Source organism: Tachysurus fulvidraco, chromosome 18 (assembly GCF_022655615.1).
Source record: "Tachysurus fulvidraco isolate hzauxx_2018 chromosome 18, HZAU_PFXX_2.0, whole genome shotgun sequence".
Classification (NCBI taxonomy): Eukaryota; Metazoa; Chordata; class Actinopteri; order Siluriformes; family Bagridae; genus Tachysurus; species Tachysurus fulvidraco.
This window is the reverse complement of record NC_062535.1, coordinates 10,117,132-10,139,829: the sequence shown is the minus strand read 5'-3', so window position 1 is coordinate 10,139,829 and position 22,698 is coordinate 10,117,132. Positions and strand designations below refer to the sequence as shown.

Below are 22,698 nucleotides of genomic sequence, written 5' to 3'. Positions count from 1 at the left end.
CGCAACATCCTCACTAATAACTAATAACGGACAGAGCAGCAGTAATAGAAGTATATCTACAATTTAGTAAGAAACCTGTGAGGAAAGTTTGCAGTCATGAGGTCATTTTGCCCTAGAACATTGTTAATTGTCAGTCCTCTCTCTATACCTATGGCTCTGATTATTACATACTGCTCCTAAATGAAAAGCTGGCACACCCACACTAACAGCCACAGATTGCTTGGCTCTTATTAGCCAGTCTGTACCATCTGGTGCAGTAGATTGACTGTGCTGTTTCCCGTTGCTTGGTCGGAGGTCCCACTGTTGGACTATTGGACGGATTTCAGATATGGTAACCAACGAATGCGACCCCTGAGTGCATGTGTGCATCCTGACTGGCCTGTGTCATATGAAAATTAATTTCAGTTTAATTTACAGGTAGACATAAGGCATAGAGTAGCATCCAGGGGCCTCCAGTACTGGTAATAATCTTGTAACACTTTAAAACAACAGTTCATGAAAAACCATGCATTAATATTTGAATTAATCCTCATTTAAACATGAAGGCATGTACTTATCACAAACAAAGAGCTAAACTGCACATTTTATGAATTGTTATTGAATGCATTTGTAAACATGTAGAGATAAATTTAATCAAGGTTTAGTTTATTCCCAAGATAATCAGTTATGAATTATAACATCATGATACTGTGGCCTTGTAGTTAAGGTAATAATTACTGCTGTTGTAATCAGAAAGGCATATACTAAACATCACTTCAATACACTTAGTATTAATTTCTTTACAATATACAGTTAAAGAAGCGTAATGATGTATAATCCCATTATCCAGCATCACCCCGAAGATGAAAGATTCTCTCCATGTGTCTGGTTTGTCTTAAGATTTCTTCTTCATGTTGTCCCAGGGTGTTTTTCCTTCTCACTGCCACCTCTGAAGTGTTTATTTAGGATTTAAACTTCCATCCAAATCTGATTTTTGACAGTATCTATTGTTTGAATGCATTGAATTATCACTGAAATGAAATTTAATTCAATCGTATGCCACTGGTGTTGTAAATCTTGTAGACATACAGTAGATTCTTTCCAGGCCCTTATTCATTCTTAAGACTGTCCATCTTGGAGGAATACACAAAGAACTTTGTGCAGAACTTTATGGCAGTGTTGTAAAAAAAAAAAGTCCTCTATATAGCAGTATTGTAAAAAAGTCCCCTTTTTCCAGTTGAGCGAAAGGTACACTATTCGCACCTACTGAGGCCTTCTACTTTCGGTTTTTCCCTTTAGGGGTCACCAGCGTGAATCATCTGTTTCCACCTAACTCTATCCTAGGCATCCTCTACTCACACACAAATTACCTTCATGTCCTCATTTAACACATCCATATATCTACTATTTGTCATTCCTCTTGACCTCTTACTTGGCAGCTCAATCTCCAAAATCCTTCTACCAATATAACCATCTCCCTCCTCTGTACATGTCCAAACCATCTCAATCTAGTCTCTGACCTTGTCCCCAAAACAGCTGTCCCTCTGATGTGCTCATTCTTAATCCTGTTAATCCTCGTCACTCCTAAAGAGAAACTCAACATCCTCATCTCAGCTAACTCCATCTCTGCCTCATGTATTTTTCTCACTGCTACAGTCTCTAACCCATACAGCATATCTGGTTTTACTACTGTCTTGTACACCTTTCCTTTGATTCTTTCTGACACTCTTCTGTCACACAACACTCCTGACACTTATCCTGCCCTGTAATCTCACTGTTCTATTTCCCCCTCTCTTGTTCAAACACATGTTTTCTGTCTTACTACGACTGGCTTTCACTCCTCTTCTTTCCAAAGCAGACTTCTACCTTTGCAGGTGTTCCTCCACCTGCTTCCTGCTCTCATTATAGGTCGCAATGTCATCCGCACACATCATTCACAACGATTACTGTCTGATTTTATCAGTCAACCTGTCCATCACCATAGCAAACAAGAAGGGACTTAAATCTGATCCTTGATGTAGCCCCACCTCCATCTTGGGCCATGAACTCCTCTCTCTGACCTACAGCACATCTCACTGCTGTCATACCCCCTCATACATATCCCATATCCTTGTCTACTACTTCTCTACATCTCCTGACACCCTCATAAAGTACCATAGCTCCTCTCTCTGCACACTGGGTCATACACTTTCATTAAATCCAAAAAGACGCAGTGCAGCTCCTTCTGACCATTTCTGTATGTATCATCTTCTCCATTAACAATCGCAGAGCAAAAATCGCATTGGTAGTGCTCTTTCTGGGCATGAAGCCATTCTGCTACCCACAAATATCCACTTCCTTTCTTAGACTAGCTTCTACTACTCTTTCCCATAGCTTCATTGTATGGCTCATCAACTTTATACCTCTGTAGTTGCTGCAACTCTGCACATCACCCTTGTTCTTAAAGATCAGCACTAGAATATTTCTCCTCCATTTCTCGGGCATCTTCTCATTCTCTAATATTCTGTTAAACAATCTAGATAGAAACTCCACCGCTGTCTCTCTTAGACACTTCCACACCTCCACAGGTATGTCATCTGGACCAATAGCCTTTCTACTCTTGATTCACCTCAGAGCCTTCTTCACCTCATCCTTTCCAATCTGTAATATTTCTTACTTTACAATGTACACCTCTTCCTCCTGTCTTTCCCTCTAATTTTCATCATTCATCAGCTCCTCTAAATACTCCTTCCAGCTTCTCTGCACTCTCTCCTCGTCTGTCAGTACCTTTCCATCTCTATCTATAATCACCCTTATCTGTTGTACATGTGCTCTTGTTCCATCACCATGTTCAATCACTTCTGCTGTAGTTTGACTGTCTTAGCTTCTGTATGAATTCCTCACGACATTCTTCCTTTTTCAACTTCCACCACTTGGTCTTCTATTCTATCTTTCCTTTCTTCTTCTTCCTGACCAGCACAGACATCCTACACATCACCATCCGATGCTGTCTGGCTACACTCTCTCCTACCACCACTTTCTCTCTCAGATTAGTGCCTCGTCTATATAGAATGTACTCTACCTGCGTACTCCTACCTGCACTCTCGTATGTAACTCTATGTTTCCCTCTCTTCTGGAAATAAGTGTTAACTACAGCCATTTTCATCTTCTTAGCAAAGTCTACCACCATCTGTCCTTCTAGGTTCCTTTCCTTAACACCAAACCTACCCATCACTTCTTCATCACCTCTGTTCCTCTCACAATTGAAATCTGCATCAATCATTACTCTCTCCCATCTGGGAATGCTCTCAAACACCTTATATAACTTACACCAGAATCTTTCCTTCAGCCTACTTGTGGAGCATAACCACAATAGAATGAAACACATTCAACATCACCACTTCAATTTCTAACTTCAAACTGATTACCCTGTCTGACACTCTTTTCACCTCTAAAACATCCCTCACAAACTCATCCTTAGGATCATGTCTACCCCATTTCTCTTCCTATCCACATCATAATAAAAGAGTTTGTATCCCTCTATAATACAACATACTTTGCTCCCATTCCACCTGGTCTCCTGCACACACAGTATATAGGAATATAAGGTAGCCTTCTCCTATCATGTCCGCTAGCTCTCTACCTTTCCCTGTCATTGTACCACTGTTAAGAATCCCTATTCTCAGACCTATACTCCTGCCTTTCCTTTTCTCTCTCTGCCTACAAACCCTTCTCCCTTCTCTCCTTCCTCGACCAACAGCAGCCCAATTTCCACAGGCACCCTGTAAATCAACTGCGCCATGTCATATGTTTAAATTTGGCATGTTTTATGCTGGATGACCATCCCGATTCAACCCTCTCTATTTATCCGGCAGAGAAATCACTGGTTTGCAACCCCTGTGACTAGATTACACACCGACTGAGGTAAAAGATCTAATAACCAAGGAAGAGTAGAAGTTAATACTACTATTGTATCATCAGTTAGTAAATTAGCATAGACCTTTATGAAGTCATGAAATACATTATGCCAGGATACCCCAATAAGCCTTACTACTTCATTAATTAATATCTCTTCTTGCTTTGTTCTATTTTCTGCCTACAGCTTTTGCAGCAAATGTGCTTTAGGTAGCAGTTTGCATTGAACCAGAACAATCATTGCATGAATTTGCAAAAAGTGCTTGTATGAAAGTCAGTTATTCAGTGAGACATATTTGGGAGTTTGACCCTGAATTGTCCAACCTTTTGCTGCTGGAAGTTCGCATGGATGGCATCTAAGCCTGGCTGACGAGCAGCCGATCGATAGCTTTTTTTCCCGCAGAAGCGAGTAATGGCTCAGCGTTACACTAATCCCTAGCAGCATCTTCTAAACATATAGCCTGATTGTAAATTGAGGTTGGTGATGTGGGGAAAAAAATGTGGGATGAATAAGACAAAGACATTTTCTAGATGAAGATGCTAAAAGAAGTGTAGTTTAAAATAACTTTAGACTATTTGGACTAGGTATGTGGAAAACTAAAACAAAAAAGTCACATAAGCATGGTATGTTTTTCCTTTCATTTGGACTTTAAAGGTGTGAGCTTGAAGCGTAGAGGTTTCCCAGGTTTCCCACTTAAACTCATAAAATGTTCAGAAACTGATAAGAGAAGATATCTTCACAGAAATGTAGGTAGACTCTTTCAAGATCATGCCCAATTCTGATATAAATGGGAAAACAAATTCACTAAACATATATAGATACAGACAGTAGCCTTGGGCTTCACATGCTTATTACATACACAACAATAAGCTCCCGTCAGCTGAAGCATTACTAAATCAGATTTGCATGTTAGAGTTTGTTCACTTGTGTTTTTGTTTATTGCTCATATTGTCCTTTATATTTTTTACGTTCAATTCGGCATACATATTAGTCTCTTTCAGAACTCCTCACATTAGAATGAGATAAAGGAATTAACATGTGTAATTTAAACTCTCACTCCAGCAAGTCCATCTTAAGAGGCATTAAAAGGCAATTTGCTGCTTCTCTTCCTAGCGGTGGGATTTGAAGAATCTGAGCCGCAAGCGTCTTATCAGGATGTCGGGCCGTCGATGCTGGAGGACAGGGAAAATCTTGCTTGTGTAGAGGTTTTGCGCATGTAATTAGCATATGTTATCCCACGAACGGCTAGATTTGTAATCACAAGGCGGAAAATCTTTGCAAGCTCGAAGCAGCAATTAAGGCGAAGTTAATCAATAATGGCAGGTTTCAGATTTGAAACCAGTTGTAAAAGTAAGCATAAACCAGACAGGGTCTGGGTGTGTAACTATCGTCGGCTGAGCGATAACAGGTTAACACACTGCATGTGCGTGCATGTATACACATGGATGTTCTGTGTGAATCTGGTGGTCTTTAGACAGTGACATGAAAAGGCCATGTGAACAAACACAATCACACCTTTGTCTGACTGTCCTTGTGACAACTTTCCACTGCCTAATGATTAATGCGGCTAGTTGACGCTCTCTCTTCACCTAAATCTTAGCTTAAACCTAACCTGAGGTACCAGATTAAACAATTTGTTTTGGTGCATTTAGTTCGTAAATCTGCGGCACAAGATCTTTAACGGTCCTCACATGAACAGGACTGTATGAAAACATACACAGAAACACCGATAGTCCTAAGTACTTCAGTCATCTAGAAAAACTTAAATGAAAAGAGATAATGATAAAATTAGCATAGTCTGCTAATTAATATTCAAATGTTCTTGTTTAAGACTAATAATTTGGCTACTGTAGGACCAAGTGATCAATCTTTAATAAATGTTTTATAGACCAAACTGAAAAGAAAATGTCTGGCCAGATTTACAAATTTACAATTTCTGTAAATTCTCTTAATTTGTTTGGGCAGTTGAAATGAATAAGCAATTTAAGCATCTTGCCATAATGAGCATATAATCTATATGTAAATTTGTAGGAATTTATCGCTAATTATACAATTTTCAGCTGATCAATGTTTGATTCATGTTTCATATGTTAAATGACACAAAATCAGTATCTTGAGTTAAGTAACAGGATTTTCATGAACAACACCTTTTTCATGTAAATGCTTCTGCATTTTTTTTTCAACCTGTGCTTATGTAAGGACCTACATAATTGGGGGTACATATGTGAGTGAGAGAGAGATCTACAGTATGCACATCCAGTATAAAAACACTTAACACGTCTCAGTGTCTTAGAGTGGCTGTCCTACCTCCTTAATTTCTCTGTGTGTTGCCGAGTTCTGTGGTTATTTCTCTCCAGACTGGAGTGTGTGAAGCGTAAACAGGTGAGAACCATTTAAAGGTGTGAGAGGGCTGGAATGAAGTGGAAATGAAGTGCATGCTCTACTTTGTTCTCCTAATGGCAGTATCTGATCAAAGTTCATGGTGTAACAATTTCCCTCAAAGTTAATGAGCACATGCTTTCCTCAGCTGCCAAACAAAATCCTGCTAATTAATTTCAGATTAAAAATAATAGTGCTGCTGCATTCATCTATCCAGTAACCTTGCACTGATAGAGTATAACAGCCTTGTGTGTGTGAGTTGTGTGTTCTTGCTTTCTTTCTTTCGTTCTTTCTTTCTCTGCTGGCACATGATCCCATGACCTGAAGATGTGGATAATCCTTAACTGTAAAGAATTATAAAATTAAAAATAGCTCTGGCTGAGGTGGATTTTCTTCATGTCTGATGTGACCAATGCTTTGAAATTTCTCACAGCTTTGAGCTTGTGTAATGTGTGAGGCTACTGTACATTGTACTGGGTAACTGCACTGGGTTCACTAGACTGAGTTACTGGCTCACTGTATTGAAGCTACTGAACTGAGGCTACTGAACTGAGGTCACTTTACTGAGGTCACTAACTGGGTTCACTGTATCGAGGCTACTGTACAGTGAGTGTAATACTAATATGATGTAACCGTATCGAGCCATCATCCGGATTTCTGTACTGGGGACATTGTCCAGGCATTTGAAGTTATGGGACATTTGCCATTTCCATAAGAGTAGTGGCAATATTCTGAAGAATTCATGTAAAAACATATATTATGCTGATTGAACATCATGGTACATCATAGGCCTAGTTTATGCACACTAAAACTCGTTCAGTAATCTGTTTCAGATGCAATATCATGTGTTCTGGCATAAATATAAATGCCAAATGAGCATCAGCCGTTACCAGATTTTATTTTTATAGGTGACAGCAATAATGTGGGGCTCAAACTAATCCATTCCAGACTCCAGACAGCTGTCTGTCGGCCTGAAGACCCACTTACATGCCATCCTATTAGTTTGAAGTAGAGCGTTTTTAACGGATCCTGATCTGGACCATTACACTGCTGATATGGACCATAACTCCGTAATTGGGGTTTGCCATTTTGAATTTTTCTATTTCTCATTCGAAACCCATGAAGCATGTTACCCTTGTTTTGTGAATCAGAAAAATTCATGTCTGGAGAAATAAAATTAGCACCAAAATGAAAGAATACCATATTGAGAAGCGATCGTTATACAAAAGGAAAGCTGTTTGCTTTCAGCAGGTCCGTTCTCTTGGTAACGTAGTAGTTTTCTTAAGTGTGAATCTTGGGCTTTTTCCCGTAACTCATTTGTTAAAAGCACTTGCTTGCGTTTTTCTCATCTCTCAAATCCTGAAACAGAGTTAATCAGCTCTAAGCACTTTCTCAATCGATCGCCTGGAAGAGGTAGCGCCAAGAACCTGTGGCTAATCATGCATCTGAATAGACTGAACTTTTTTCCCCTTTTCCTGTATTTCTCTCCATCTTCCTCAGGCATGAAGGTCGTTTGAAATGCCTGGAGCTGGAATAGCTTGACCCAGAGAATCAATGCACAATTAAGGACATTTAAACAGTTCACTTATACACCAGACTGCCTTGGAACAAGTTGTTTAGAGATCAAGACCACTGAAGGAGTGATAATCTCTTATAAATCAGATGGATGAAACTGTAGTGTATTACATCACAAAAGCAGGAAGGTTGTATTAACTTGTTCTTAACAAGAGCGAAAATGTTCAAGGAAAATAATTCACATTTATCAGCACATTGTCCTGAAAACTTTCCTGTTTTGGAAAATCTTCTGATCTTTATCACCCCATTCATTTTTTTCTCTCTTATTAACCTTAACTCTTTATTGTAGATTCCACATTCAGTATTAAATTTATTTGTTATTCACCCCAGTGGTGATTAATGGCTTATATGAATGTAAATACTTTAAGAATTGGTCGTCTTCATGCATATTTGTTTTTGCCTAGCCTACTAGTGGCAATAAATTCATACAATCAAATATAAAAAAAAAATAATAAAAAATGATAGTGATATCAAACCCATTTCTGTCTCTGGGATGTACCAAGTGTTTGGCCATAAGCATCTAAAAGGTTGTTATCTTCAAACATTAAACTTCTGTGTAAGGTGTGGGAGCAATTTGGGATCTTGTATTTTTTATTTGTGTGGCAAAGATGAGAAGTCAATGTGACTTATATCAGACACTACATGTGTTTATTGGTTTAACCATGTAGCGTTTACTGACTTTGTATAAGCTTTGAATGGTCTGAGTAGTAGTAGTAACAGTTTTAGCAACCTTAGTCTGACAAGCTTTTGACACGGAGTTCTGTGTGATAGGAAAATATCAGAGAGAAACAAGGGGAAGGTGCTGTATGGCCATGCTGTAGGGTTTAGAGACAGTGTCTCTGAAGAAGAGACAGGAGTCAGAGCTAGAGGTAGCCGAGCTGAAGATGAGGTTATCTTTGGGAGTCACAAGATTGGACAGGATTAGGAACGAGTACATCAGAGGGACAGCTCATGTTGGACATTTGGGGACAAAGTTAGGGAGGCCAGATTAAGATGGTTTGGACATGTTCAAAGGAGGGAGAGTGAGTACAGTATATTGGTAGAAGAATGATGGACATGGAGCTGCCAGGCAGGAGGCAAAGAGGAAGGCCAAAGAGGAGGTATATGGATGTAATTAATGAGGATATGAAGCTAGTGGGTGCAAGTGTTGAGGATGCAAAAGATAGGGAAAGGCGGAGAGAGATCTTTTGCTATGGCGACCCCTGAAGGGAAAAGACGAAAGAAGAAGTCTGACAAGCTTTTTCAGAAGTAGACGGAGCTCGAGCTGCTGCATCAACTTTAGCCCAGCTGGAGTTAAGGCTGAGGTCAAGGCCATCCAGACCACTTGTTGTAGTGCTGGTAGCTTGTGAAGTTTGGTACTGAGCTCGGAGTGAATCCACACTAGGTTTAAGCACTAGGACACGAAACAAAAGGATGCATATAGTTGTTTATACTATTTGGAAATTTCTATTCCATTCTATTCTGCCTGAACACCACTCTTTAAATTTGTTAATTTATGTCCTTCATCCAGCAAACAAGTTCTCATAAATCAGTCGTTACTACAGAAAAGAAACATATGTGAATGTGTGCATTAATGACTTGAATTATTCTGCACTACTGTTAGAGCTTCCGCTATAGAAATTTCATTAATATCTGATTCAAACCAATCAGAATTGAGAATTCAGCAGCGCTGTCATAACTATAAATATACAGGCTTTAATTTCTTTGTTTTTGAAGCATGTTATTAAGTCTTACATGAGGAAGCATTTTTGGTATTGTAGTGTTTTTTCACTCATGCTGTGGAATCCAGTGAGTTCCGGCTGACTTGTTTGTGTAAACTGTCAGCTTCAGAAGGCACGAGACGAGCGATGCCATCTTGATTTCTTCACTCTCCGGGAGACAGAATAGATGACAAGGTAGCAACAAATTGTATGCAAATGAAGCTAGGGGATTATTGCACGCTTGGTGGGGGTGGGGGTGGGTATACGGGGGTATTTTGATTTAGAATTCATAAGTGAGGGTGTGATCAGCCATGTAGAATATGCTTGAACACACACATACACGCACACACACACACACACACACGCCTTTCTTTCAAACTAATTCTACATTCACACTGAGAAGTTTATAATGTTGCTTGTAGTTGTCTCTTGTGGGTGTGTAGCAACCACTGCTGCTGTCGATTGAGGGTGTACTCTACCTGGAAACAATAGCAACCGAATTGTTACACTGCTAAAACTAACTAGTTAAATTACATGAGCATATAATCAACATGAAATCATTTGAATTAAAATGTGTGCTTGTGTATCTTCATATGCTAGGCTTTGTATCATTAGCTGTGTCGGAGTAGCAAAACACACTAGTTGTACAAGTTGTGTACAGTAACCAGATGCACCAACGCTATTTCCTTTGTTACATTCAAGCATGCAAGGAAGTAACAAAGGAAATTGGAAGAAACTTTAAACTACATATGAGTGGTCTGAGGAATCATTAGAGCGATTCGTGTTTGTTGCTTTACAGCACCATACCCAAGTTGGTTTCTTGCTTGCTGTTTGTTGTAAAATCATGGCTTCCTGATGTGAACACACACAGAAGATGAATTGTTGCTTGTCTCTTTGTCATCATTTTTTGAGCCAACTTTGGGTAAACTATCGTGTCTTAATAAAGGAGTTTGGATTTGAGAAAGATTCGTCTAGACGTTTGCGATGAATGCAATAAGTGCAATCCATCAGCGCAAATCAACACATAGCGAAGCATCCATGTAATTACTGTATAGACACACTGTAAGAGATTATTTCCACCACCATCGGACTTCTGACCTTCTTCTTCCTCTTATCCTTATCCTTCTTTCAATCCTTATGAGATTGCTATCTTTCCCAAATCTCTATTTGCTGCACTTTGCTGGACATCAATGCCTCTCTCTCTCTCTCTCTTGCACTCGCTTTCCTCCACCAACTGACTGATAATGTAATTAGGAGCTTAAAAGACTTTTGATCACCGTCAGACAAGCCCAAGAGAGCAATCCTTCTACAGATGTGTTTCAGCTAAAGCTCTGATTTTCTTCAGCTTTACAAGCGTGGTGTCCACCAAACACTCCGCATCTGGTTCGAACGTGCTGCCTGTCAGCGCTCGTCTTTTCCACGCCACAGAGTAAATGCCTTCCTGTATGTCTGTGAACCCAATGACGGTTCATGGCGATGATTTGTGTCAATAATGTGTGATGCTGGTTGTATGAAACTAGTGGCTGCACTGAGCTGAGAGACAAACATGTAGTTCTGAGGATTTCAGCATGTGTGTATAAGAGAGAGGCAACTATACGATTTATACTATCAAGTGAAGAAAAACAAATACTATTTAAATTGTATTCGTTTCTCATATAAAATGTAACATTTACACTACTATACAAATAATGCTCCATTCTCTAAGAATCTTTCTAACAGAAAATTAAAAGCACAAAAATGTTCATTTTTCATTCCAGATTTTTTCCCCTATTCGATACATTAAAATAGATTTTCCAGAACGTTTTTTAGACGTTTTTATTAGACATTTAGAGAAATTTATTACACATTAATAACAGAAATAATTTCCATATTGTAAAACTCTTCTTCTACATCAGTTTATTATTGTAGCTTTAGCATTTGTACAGTGCTTTCTTGTTTTTTTAATATGCTTTACAAATAAACTCGACTAATGTCTTTTTTCGGCTGCCTAATCCGTATTCTGGGATTGACTTTAAAAAAATAATAATCCTGTTTATGACCTTTAAAACGCTGAATAGTTAAGCTTCATTTCATCTTCTGGATGTCTTGAAAAAGTCTTTTCTTTCTTTCCACAAAAAATTAGCACACTCGCTCAACTATTTTAACTATTTCCAATTATATTGTTACATAAAAAGTTACAAAAATTTACAATTTGACTTTTCTAGGTATTCTTAGAGAAATATAGTAATTTCATTCTGATTACTGTAAGTTATTTGACTCCTTCCTCCATTCTATGGATGGAAGGATTTGCAGTGACATTATACACCAGGCATTTGTTATTGGAGCGAGCACCTGTAGATGTGAATGTCAGTCCTCTGCCAGCCAAAATTTCCGTCAGACATGCTAATTCCAGAGGGCGCTGATCCAGAATAGGCATGAGAAGCACGGTTGATCCAATGATATGGGCTTTGAGGTCATTTAGCAGGTGCAGGCGGCCGTTCGAGACAAATTCACTTTGTCCGGACAAAAAGAGGTGGTGGAGCTTTGCAATAACACACTGACACACACCCTGACACACACACAAACAATCCAGAACTTCAGAAAAATGACACAAAATGCCGATCCAATATATAATTCGGACAGTTTTCTGCTGATAAATCAGAAAGAATTTTTCATTTGTTCTCAGTATTCCTGTTAAATTAAAAATAAATTAGAATAATAATAGTAATGACCAGAGGATTCATGCTGAATGTGAGCATGATGCAATTTCGAATAATGAGATCCCATACGGTGCTGTTGCTGTATGCTGTTGCATCATGCGATTGTACAGTGTGAAGCCATCATGGAAAGACATTCTGATAGTCAGTGTATGTGGATCCGCCTGCCAACTTTTGGAGTTTATCCCAGTGTTATATTCAAAATCTGTTAGAGTCAAACTTTGTTGAATTTTTAAGTGTTTACTGTTTTTTAAACAAGGGTCTAGAGTTTAAATCTACCAATATTCTTAGCTGAAAAGATGTTTTTTTGGGGGAAAAAGTCTGATTTATTTGGTATTTGAAATTCAGTATTGTCTGATATTGCGTACTTATGAAATGTTTAGTGTCTGGTATTTTTATTAGCCTGTAAAATTTCCATTATTTGTGTCGGCACTTATCGACACGATGCACCGTGATGACTTCATCTGTATTTTCTGGTGGTAAAATATAGGAGCATTACATCCAAATTAGGCCGTCATTTGAATATGATTGCCGCATGTATCACTGAGACCTCATACTGCTTTCCCGTAAAATATGGATTGCATTTCCTTTTTGAAATTGGAGCCTCTGCTTGAAATACCAACATGCCACAATGACAAATCCATCTTTCTGGGTAAATCAGACTGTTATTATGGATCAATAGGCACTAGTGTGATGAAGCTTTGTAACACTTTTTTCGCTTCTGGCTTGCGTCAGTGTCTCTGTAGCAGCTTTTATATTTGTTCACTTGTTGATTGCGGAACTGCAGGGGACTGAATGCGACTGTGGGATGCGACTAATAAAAGTCACTAAATGACAACGGTGCTCCATTATATCCTAGCAGCAGAACAGGAAAACAAGTTTTCGATGATAAAAAGAAAAGTAAATTAAAAAAACAAACAAAAAAAAAAACAAAACAAAGCAGAAGTGTTAAAGGAGAGGCTGTGTATTCAGCATCATGCTGCTTCGTAACATTTACCTACACTGAAATATTCTCAATCTTTGACAAAGTGTTGTAGAAATATTCTACACTTATGACATTCATATGTCTGTTAATTAAGGAGTAGCCCATGACGGAGCGTGCTGTTATTTGAAAATAATGCAGCACAAGACAAAAGCTGAGTGCTGCGACCCCTGAGGTGCATTACTTTCGTATAAAAGCATGTTTTGGATACTATTTTACTTATACTATAGCAATTTGCTAATGATTACAACATTGAAATATTTATTAAATGGCATGTTGTGCTTTTAAACAGTTTATAGTTAGATTTAACATTGGGGAATGTCTGAGAGACAAATTAGTTCCTGTGCTTACATCCATAAAACATAAGCTACTATATGATAAACATCAGTCCATCACAGCCTCTACCACTCTGTCTCTCTGTCTCTCTGTCTCTCTCTCTCTCTCTCTCACACACACACACACACACACACACACACACACACACACACACACACACACACACACACACACACACACACACACACACACACACACACACACACACACAAATGATTAGACACATCACTTAATGCTTTTTAACCATTAATAGTTACTTAACATTGTGGAAAATCTTTGAGACAAGTTAGTTCTTGTTCTAACCTTCATTACAGCTACAAATACACACACAGACACACAAACACAGACAAACACACACTCAGCAGTCTGTCATGTTAACGAGAAAACCGAAAGCATAACTGGAACTGAGAAAGCTTACAACTGAGACAACTTCCATGTCACAAATGTCACAATTGTATAAATGTAATCATAAACTTCTGTGAATAAATCGCTCCGAAAAAAAAACAAACAAAAAAAAAAACACCACATCAACAAATTTGTTACAAGACAACCAGTTATAATAATCTATTTAATTATTAGTCTCAGATTTTATGGAGTGCTTCATCATTCATTTGCTTCATCTTTGTGTAGGACCTGTTACTATAGAAACAATGTATTAGAACAAGTGCAATAATATTAAACTTTTGACCAATCAGATTTGAGCTTTCCCCATCGAGCTGTGGTATAATCAATGTTACCAGATAATGCTTAAAATTTTACATAGGATAAGAGATCTGTATTTAAAGATGGGAGTGTGTACAAGATGTACACAAGAGCACTCGTCTAACATTTCTTCCCGTATTAAACTCACTTGTGGTGGTGTGTGTGTGCTTTTAGTAAGGGGAAACAATTATGAATAAATGATAGATAAATAATATAAAAAAAGTCCCATATGCAGCCGTACATACTGTACAAACAACTGTGCTGTGTCTGATAAATGAAGCTGTGTGTGAAATCAAAATGAAAGAGACATTTCAGAAAAAAAAAGGGTGTCGGATCACCCGAGCTTTCTAGAATAAACTCGGATTATTTTAAGAAAGAAGAACCCACAGACTGAGGCAAAGACAGAATTTCACGAATATAGTGTACTGTTTTAGGTTTGTGGTCGCTGACATATATATTTTTAAGTGGTGGGATTTGAGATGAAAGAACAGCGGATCGTCTAACGTTACAACTAGCGTCTAATCGTACATTTTACCACTTGCATTTTTGAAAACATTCCAACTTTATTTCCATAAAAAATATGCTCTATTTTTAATAACGTCACTGAAAAGCCATCTTAGAGAAATCAATAGTTATTTAGAGGCACCAAATTTGTAGCCATTTGTAGGAACGAAATCGAACGCAAAGTCACTGGAGCTGAAAGTGCTGGGGTCTAAAGTCATTTCAAGACACTTGAACCAGCATTGAAAGCACAGGCAAAAAAAAAAAAGTTATTCCAGATGCCTCTATCATCATTCTTTATCTAACTGATAAAAGTGATGCTGATATGGTGGATGAGGATTTAGCAGCAGGGAAATTTGCATATATTAATTTGATAATCACATTTGATCATATCTTGCTTTGATGAACAAGAGCCAGTTGTTTTTTTTTTATTCTCTGCCGGGAAAAGGGAGCTGTTGATGTGGATTTAATGGATTGATGTCTCTTTTTGTTCCATTAAAGAAACAAGCGAGAGTCGAGAAATATTCACACTTTTCCTGTTGGCAGTTTGTTTGCGGGCTGCTTGCCTGGTTTGTAGCCAGACACAAATCAATCAGTGCTATTGATTAATATCTCTCTCTCTCTCTCTCTCTCTCTCTCTCTCTCTCTCTCTCTCTCTCTCTCTCTCTCTCTCTCTCTCTCTCTCTCTCTCGCTCATCACCTAGATTTGTATATCCAAATGCAATGAGTATGCATCGTATAGCCACTACTATATGCCTGATATATTCTCATAGGTATCTTCTGAAACATAAAGCCAATATATTGTCCAGTTAATTGAACCTGATTACAACCACAGCCATATGGATGTGTTAAATAAACACTCTCGCATGCATCATCACCACTCGTGCTGTAATGGCATCTGATGTGGCCATGTTCCGCCTGTTAATGCAGAGAGACGTAGCCTCTATTATCACACCCTAATCATCACACAGATTAATTTGGCCTTATGAATTAGTGAAGTAATTAATGAATGAAGCTTTAATGAATGAAGTTTGACTAAGATTAATCTGGGCCAGAGTGCAGCTCGAGTTGTAGCGAAGATGATGGAGATTAGTGGATAACTCCCGAAGCTGTATGAGCCGAGGAAGGTTTTTTAAATCCAGTGCCAGCGTGGTCATGTTTTCTTTCAAAAACACCTAAGCCAGCTTTTATTCTCTAGACCTTGTACTGGACTGGAATAAAATCACAATGTGGACTTTCTGATATTTCCCAAGCACTGAATTGGAAGCTATGGTTTAAATCATTAGGCAGTGAATGTTGGACTCCTTGGCAAATAAAAGAGAAAAAAGTCTATTCTGTTATTTCTATAGCACGTTTAACAGTGCATATAGTCACAAAGCAGCTTTATTTAATTTTAATTCACTTCAATTTTATATGTTTAGCACTTTTAACAATGGACATTATCTTAAAGCAGCTTTACAGAACATAAGAAATATTACAAAATGTATGAAAAGTTCAACATTATACAAAGATTAATATTATACAAAGAACCAAGATCAATATTAGACTTACTGTATATTAAACTGTGTGTGTATTTATCCCTAATGGGCAAGTCTGAGGTGGCTGAGGCGACCGTGGTAAGGAAAAACTCCTTGAGATTTGTACCAGCTCCGATTGTCTTTCGGGCCATGAGGATTTTGGACCTTCACTGAGATGAGGCCATCCATGTGAGGATCCTGAGACATTCAGAGATTTACCAGCTCTGCTCCATGAAGTATTCGGATATATACTAAGAAGAGAATGCCAAATGTGATTTTTTGAGGACAAACCCCCCTCAATACAACATTTTTCGGAATGTATATTGAATTAGTGTATATTTATCACACCCTCCAGTGTCACCCAAATGAGGATGGGTTCCCCTTTGAGTCTGGATCCTCTCAAGGTTTCTTGCTTTACCATCCAAAGGAGTTTTTCCCCACCACAGTCTCCTCAGTCACCTCAGGCTGCTCATTGGGGATAAATATAAACACATTTAAATATGTCTAATATTAATCTTGAATTTTTGAATTATGTTAATCTTTATATTAACGCTTTGTTTTATTTTTATGTTCTGTAATGCTGCTCAGAGACAATGTCAGGTGTATGGTGTTCGTATTTTTGTTACACAGCCAGTGTTCGTGGGTCTGGTGACCTGCTGCATTTTTGGGTTTTTAATTCAACACAATCAAAAAATTTTATGTTAAAATACTCTACAGATGTTTACTTCATCCCAATTACAAGCAATATAAACAGCATATATGGTTAATATTTGCCCTTTACCTTTATTACATCACATTTTTTTAATTAAAGTGCTACTTGTTTTTTGTTGTCTTTTAATAAAATGTAATAAGAAAAAAAAACCAAAAGAAAATCAAATTTAATCAAGTTATGAGTGGAAAAAAAAATCAACAAATTTACAAAGAAGCAAAAGTTTTTCAAAACTATTGATGTTTATGAAGATGGGTCCCACAGACCCGAACAACATAACTGAATACTGTGCAGTGCTTAAACATATGCCACACTGAAATCGTGTTGTTTAAGTAAGGAATAGCACATGAAACACTGTGCGGTTGTGTATGAATAATCCAAGACAAAGCAGTGTGATATGGCCCAGCAACAAAGCTGTGTAGTTCTACAAAAATACCTTCTGACCAATCAGATTTGAGAATACGGCTGCTCTGTGGTATACGTTTCTTTACACCACACCGTGGTTGAATTCTTCAATCTAATTAGTCAGAAGGTGTGCGTTATATTTGTAGAACCATACAGCTTGTATACTAGTTCTGCCTATATAAAGGACCATGTGTTAAGTTTAATTCACTTGTTCTAATTTGTAAAAGCTCATGCACAGGGACTTGATCATGGTATGGTGGATATGATCAAAGAATAAAAATAATAATAAAAAAAAAAACAGTTGTGTCACTAGTATATGCAGAATAACACACTTTGGACCATACTATTGTACAAAAATAATACGCTGATACACATACCACCTTGCTGTGTATTATTTTTATATAACAGCATGGTCCATCATGTGTTATTACTTAAAGACATGGACAGAAAATGAGATAAAATGTTAGTCGCGCTGGATAAAGGCTTCTGCCAAATGCCATATACGTAAATGTAGATCTGTTGAACAAATCTCAGGCTAATATTAATGTTTTATCTTTTTATACATAAATATATACATTTTATAGTAACAATTACACAGGTACTAAATTAAGTATGATGGACACTCAGTATGATTAGGTTTATATGGTAAAATTGTTTAATTTTAAGTTTTCTTTTTATCATAAATAAGAGCAGTGCTTTCTCTTAGTCAGCCGGTAAAGCTATAACTTTAGGTAAGTCTCCAGAACATGTCTTGTAACGTATAATCTGATTTATCATTAATAGTCTTAAGACTGGCAAATGCCAGCCTGATATTCAAAATAATACTTATGATCACTCATAGCTTCCTAGCATTTTTATGCCGTTAAGCACCATGAAAAATTCAGCAGTAACATCACTAATACTATGGAAAAGTTTACACCATCTCTAACAATGCAAATTTTATGAAAACTGATTGAATGTAAAGGGAATATTGGATCATTTCACCAGAGAAGAATAGTTTGTTTGTCTTTATACACCTGCTGTTTTCAGATTGAATTTGACTGTTAAACATGATCCAGTCTCACATTTTGTCATGGAATTAAATAGTAGAAGATTTATCCGTTGTCTGTACAGCTTACCCTACACAAGGAGCCTGGAGTCTGTCTCCGGACTCGGGGAACAGGACAGGTGGACAACCTGGACAGTGTGCCAACCCATCACTGGGTACAAACATACACACACACTTACATACTAAAGACAATTTAGAGATTTCAATATGCCAATCAGCTCAAAATGATTGTCTTTTTTAACCCCAAAGCACAAAAAGAACATGTAAACTAAACTCTAGCATGTTTGTCTTATACATCCATGGTTGGATGTTTGATTCATACGTACTATCGCTCTCTGTGCATAATCACTATGCTTGAAAGATGGAACATATTTTCCTGTGACACAAATATTATTTCTTTTAAAACATCAGACATTTATTGGTTGCATGTTGTTCCGGTTGGGTCAGTACTTGATATAACCATCATAATGATCAGCATTGCACATCTACATCTTGATATTTTGTACTATTCTTCTATGCAAATTTGCTAAAGGTTTGTCAGATTAGACAAGTCTTCGAGTTGTTTCCTATATTTTTTTATTAGGATGATTGGTCCTGCTGGTGGTGATGTCACTCGTGTTTTTAGAAGAGACTGTGCTTATTTATGTAGTTGCCACTGTTACCGGATGGGGTTTCGGCCTTATTACAGTACATGTTCGCTAGTTTACCAGAATTGCTGTTATTATTGTAAATGTTGTGTCTGGTGCCGCTTTTGTTGTTTTGACTCATTGCAATTATTTGTATTTGCCAAATAATTCAAACATGGCCACAACCTAAATTAGTTTGGCCCCATTGCTGTTATTTATCGTTACAGTTGTGTCTGGTGTTGGTTTTGTTGTTTTCACTTCTGTTACTCTATCCATCTCTGCCAAATGGTTTGAACACAGCCACCAACAAATTTCAGCACATAGCTCATATTCACTTCTGGAAGTGAAGGCAGCAAAACTCCTTTAAACTTCTTACTAAATTATTCCACACATCTCATAACGCTCGTCAGCGTCCTTGAGCACTGAAAATGTAATTATGTGGCTTGATTTTGCGATTGTCAGAAGGAATTAGCAGCACATGACGCTGATTCTACAAGTCAAGCGAATGGCGTTTCGATCAAAGCATGTTTCACAGATGTCTGCTGTTCTGTCCAAATGTCACTTTTGAAGCCCTTCTGCATAATATTCCTTTAGCTGGGGATGTTAGGAGGAGAAAAAGGAGAAAAACAAAACAAAGGTGGCTGGTGTGTGTGTGTGTGTGTGTGTGTGTGTGTGTGTGTGTGTGTGTGTGTGTGTGTGTGTGTGTCAGTGTGTGTGTCTTTGTGTGTGTGTCTGTCTGTGTTTCAAGCTTGTTGCCAAATGTCTTCATCGTTCCCAGCGTGAAATCTCATTACACAGCCAGTGAATTTTAATTGATGGCGTTTGATATTGGACAAACACAGCAAGAGAGAAAGAGCAGCAGAGAAATGAAGATGGAGAGGGAGAGAAAAAAGTTTGTGGCAACAAGAAATGCAGTGAAGTGTGCATATTAGCGTGTTGCACATTTGTGTGTGTGTGTTTGTGTGTGTTTATACGTTCTTCCGCTAGTGGTGTACTGAATGAGAAATGAGGGCTTAGCGTTCACTGGAGAACAGTTAAAAGGAATCTGGGTGGTGGCAGATGTTCTCTGCTGGGAGTGTGTGTGTGTGTGCGTGCATACAGGACCTGTGTGTGTCTATGTCAAACCCGAGACAACCTAGAAGAGCGTGTGCTTCAGCTTTAGCTTGGAAAGAATCATGCCTGCATTATGACATGACTGACACTGAAGGACTCTAAGCCACGACTATACAAACAATACAAATACATAGAATGACGTTAATGTAGTTTGTTGGATTTGAATATTGGAAATATTAAGGATCCAGTTCACTATTTTGAATGCCACTTTATAAGGTATTAGATTGATGGTTAGGCAATACTAGATAGAGAGTGCGACTCATGTATCACATGCACATTTCAATATATTCAGTTTAGAAAGAATATGAAAGTTTCAGATAACACTTTACATTAAGAAAGCATTCAAGGGAGGCCTTAGGGAGCAAAATTGGCCATGCTCTCTGCATGGGAGTAATGGCATACTATTTCTTACCTGCCAGTCACACAAGTTGCGGGCATCTGTGAGACTCTATGCAGAAAAGGGCAGATAAAGTTTTCCTCAGAGTCTGTTACACTACCCTATGATGCAGCATGAGCAGTAGTTCAAAAAAGATGATTTACTGGGTTCCGTGGTCCTGGACGAAGCATGCTAATGTTTACTCTCTCTGGTTGGTAGCGGTCATATGGCTGGCGAGAGCTAATGATGCAAACATAAGCTCTGAACACTGACAGTGGAAAAGGCATATTAAAGCACATTGACCAGCACGGAGAACGATGAGTGCTGTTTTCTACAATTACAAAGAATCAGCTCAACCACAGTAGCAGTCAAACAGCAGGCTCAGGCCATAGAACAGTTACTAAGTAGATCCAACCCAGCAGAGAGAACAGGGGAACACAGACCCAATCCAAGCCATGTTAGTAGAGTCCAGCTGTCTTAGAAGGCTTGGCAAGAGTAAAGAGTGAGAGAGACATGTATAGACCTGCTTTTTAGATACCTGTAGTTCTGACTGCAGTTTTACGCTATGACTCAGACAGCTCCATATGGTGGATGAAGTGAGAACATAATATGGATCAATGGCTGTTATGATGTTATATGCATTATACATTTGCTTCTTTATTTGTTGAAAGGTCTCAGCATGAAAGGTTTCAATGTGATTCCCACCACCTCTGATACTTTCAAAGAGTAAAAAATATAACCTATTGTGTATGAGACACAGGATATACATAACTGCCAACAAGAGCATATGACAGTACAGAGGCAAAGTATGCTGGTGTTTCATTTTGTTATTTTCTGGTATTACTCCAGCAAGCATTACAGTATCTGGCTTGATTTAGGCTATAACAAACCTGTATTCTTTACTTTTTAGGTAACTTTGTACCCAGCATTCCTGGCTAAATATAATCTAACCTTATATGAGATGATGTAGATTATTCCCAAGATTCATTTACTTTTAGTGTACTGATAGTTTTATCATTATTTAATAATATTGCAGCATAAATAGGCCTGTCGTAAACTTGTTGTCATGGTTACTTTCCAACTTGCGTACGTCAGGATCATGAGCAGTGATACAGAACTACAGTGTTTTTATTGTTTTTGAATCACAGTGAACAAACACAATTGCTGTCAGAGCTGTCAAAAAATAAATAAATTAATTATCCCTGTATGATGGTGAGGTTTGATTCTTCCTACTGCACCTTTTAACTACTTTCCTGTCATCTATTTTCCCCTAGGGAACAGGAAAGGTGTCTGGCGCAGGGTGGGCAACTCCTGATCGTACCTCAACGTGCCGATGGACCCCAGTTTACAGGGGGAGGCTTCAACATGAAGCCGGGCAAGAAAGCTACAACCTGAACGCTTTAATATACAGTATATATATATATATATATATATATATATATATATATATATATATATATATATATATATATATATATATATATATATATATATACGCATATATATATATATATATGCGTATATATATATATATATATATATATATATATATATATATATATATATATATATATATATATATATATATATATGTATGTATATATATATATATGCAGTATACTCTAGTATACTCTCTCTCTCTCTCTCTCTCTCTCTCTCTCTCTCTCTCTCTCACACACACACACACACACACACACCGGCTGTCTGTTCAGTCTGAGAAAATAAATCACAATGCTCACAGTGTAACATTATGGTTAGAGTGAAATTAAAAAGCAAATGCCATTGTACTCATTTATCAACTGTAAGTAATGCAGATGTGTTTGCACTTGCATTAATGGCTTTGGTTTATTTCTTTGGTTTCATTAGCAGGGTTGTTCTTAGTCACTGGTTGAAAGAGCACTCTGGCTATTAATGATCTGTTTGTTTTTTTTCCTTTTAGTTTCTCTCACTCGTTCTTTGTATGTGTTTTTTCTCCTATGTTTGTCATGTGTTTATCATTTTCTGTAACTGCTTTTTCATTTTTTCATTCACCCTTTTCACTTTTTTCAAAATGTGTATTTTGCCTGCCTTCATGCTTCATTCCAGGTTTCATAAACATCTTCATCAAACAATTATATATTTCACTCATTCTCCAGCTTTTGTGTTCTATACACTGCATA

At 37.7% G+C, this 22,698-nt stretch overlaps 1 protein-coding gene across 2 annotated transcripts in view; it reads left to right on the top strand.

Annotated features, from left to right (window-relative positions):
* Nucleotides 1-21,974, top strand: part of cfap58 (cilia and flagella associated protein 58) — a 93,835-nt gene extending 71,861 nt beyond the window's left edge. Inside the window, exons 18-19 of one of the 2 annotated variants that reach the window (XM_027156192.2) lie at nucleotides 18,490-18,579; nucleotides 21,814-21,974. In XM_027156192.2, the coding sequence (XP_027011993.2) occupies nucleotides 18,490-18,579; nucleotides 21,814-21,934 (211 nt within the window). In that variant the 3' untranslated portion in view covers nucleotides 21,935-21,974. The remainder of the gene's footprint in view (nucleotides 1-18,489; nucleotides 18,580-21,813) is intronic. The other variant, XM_027156193.2, reaches the window with a different exon arrangement.
* Nucleotides 21,975-22,698: the final 724 nt, after the last annotated feature.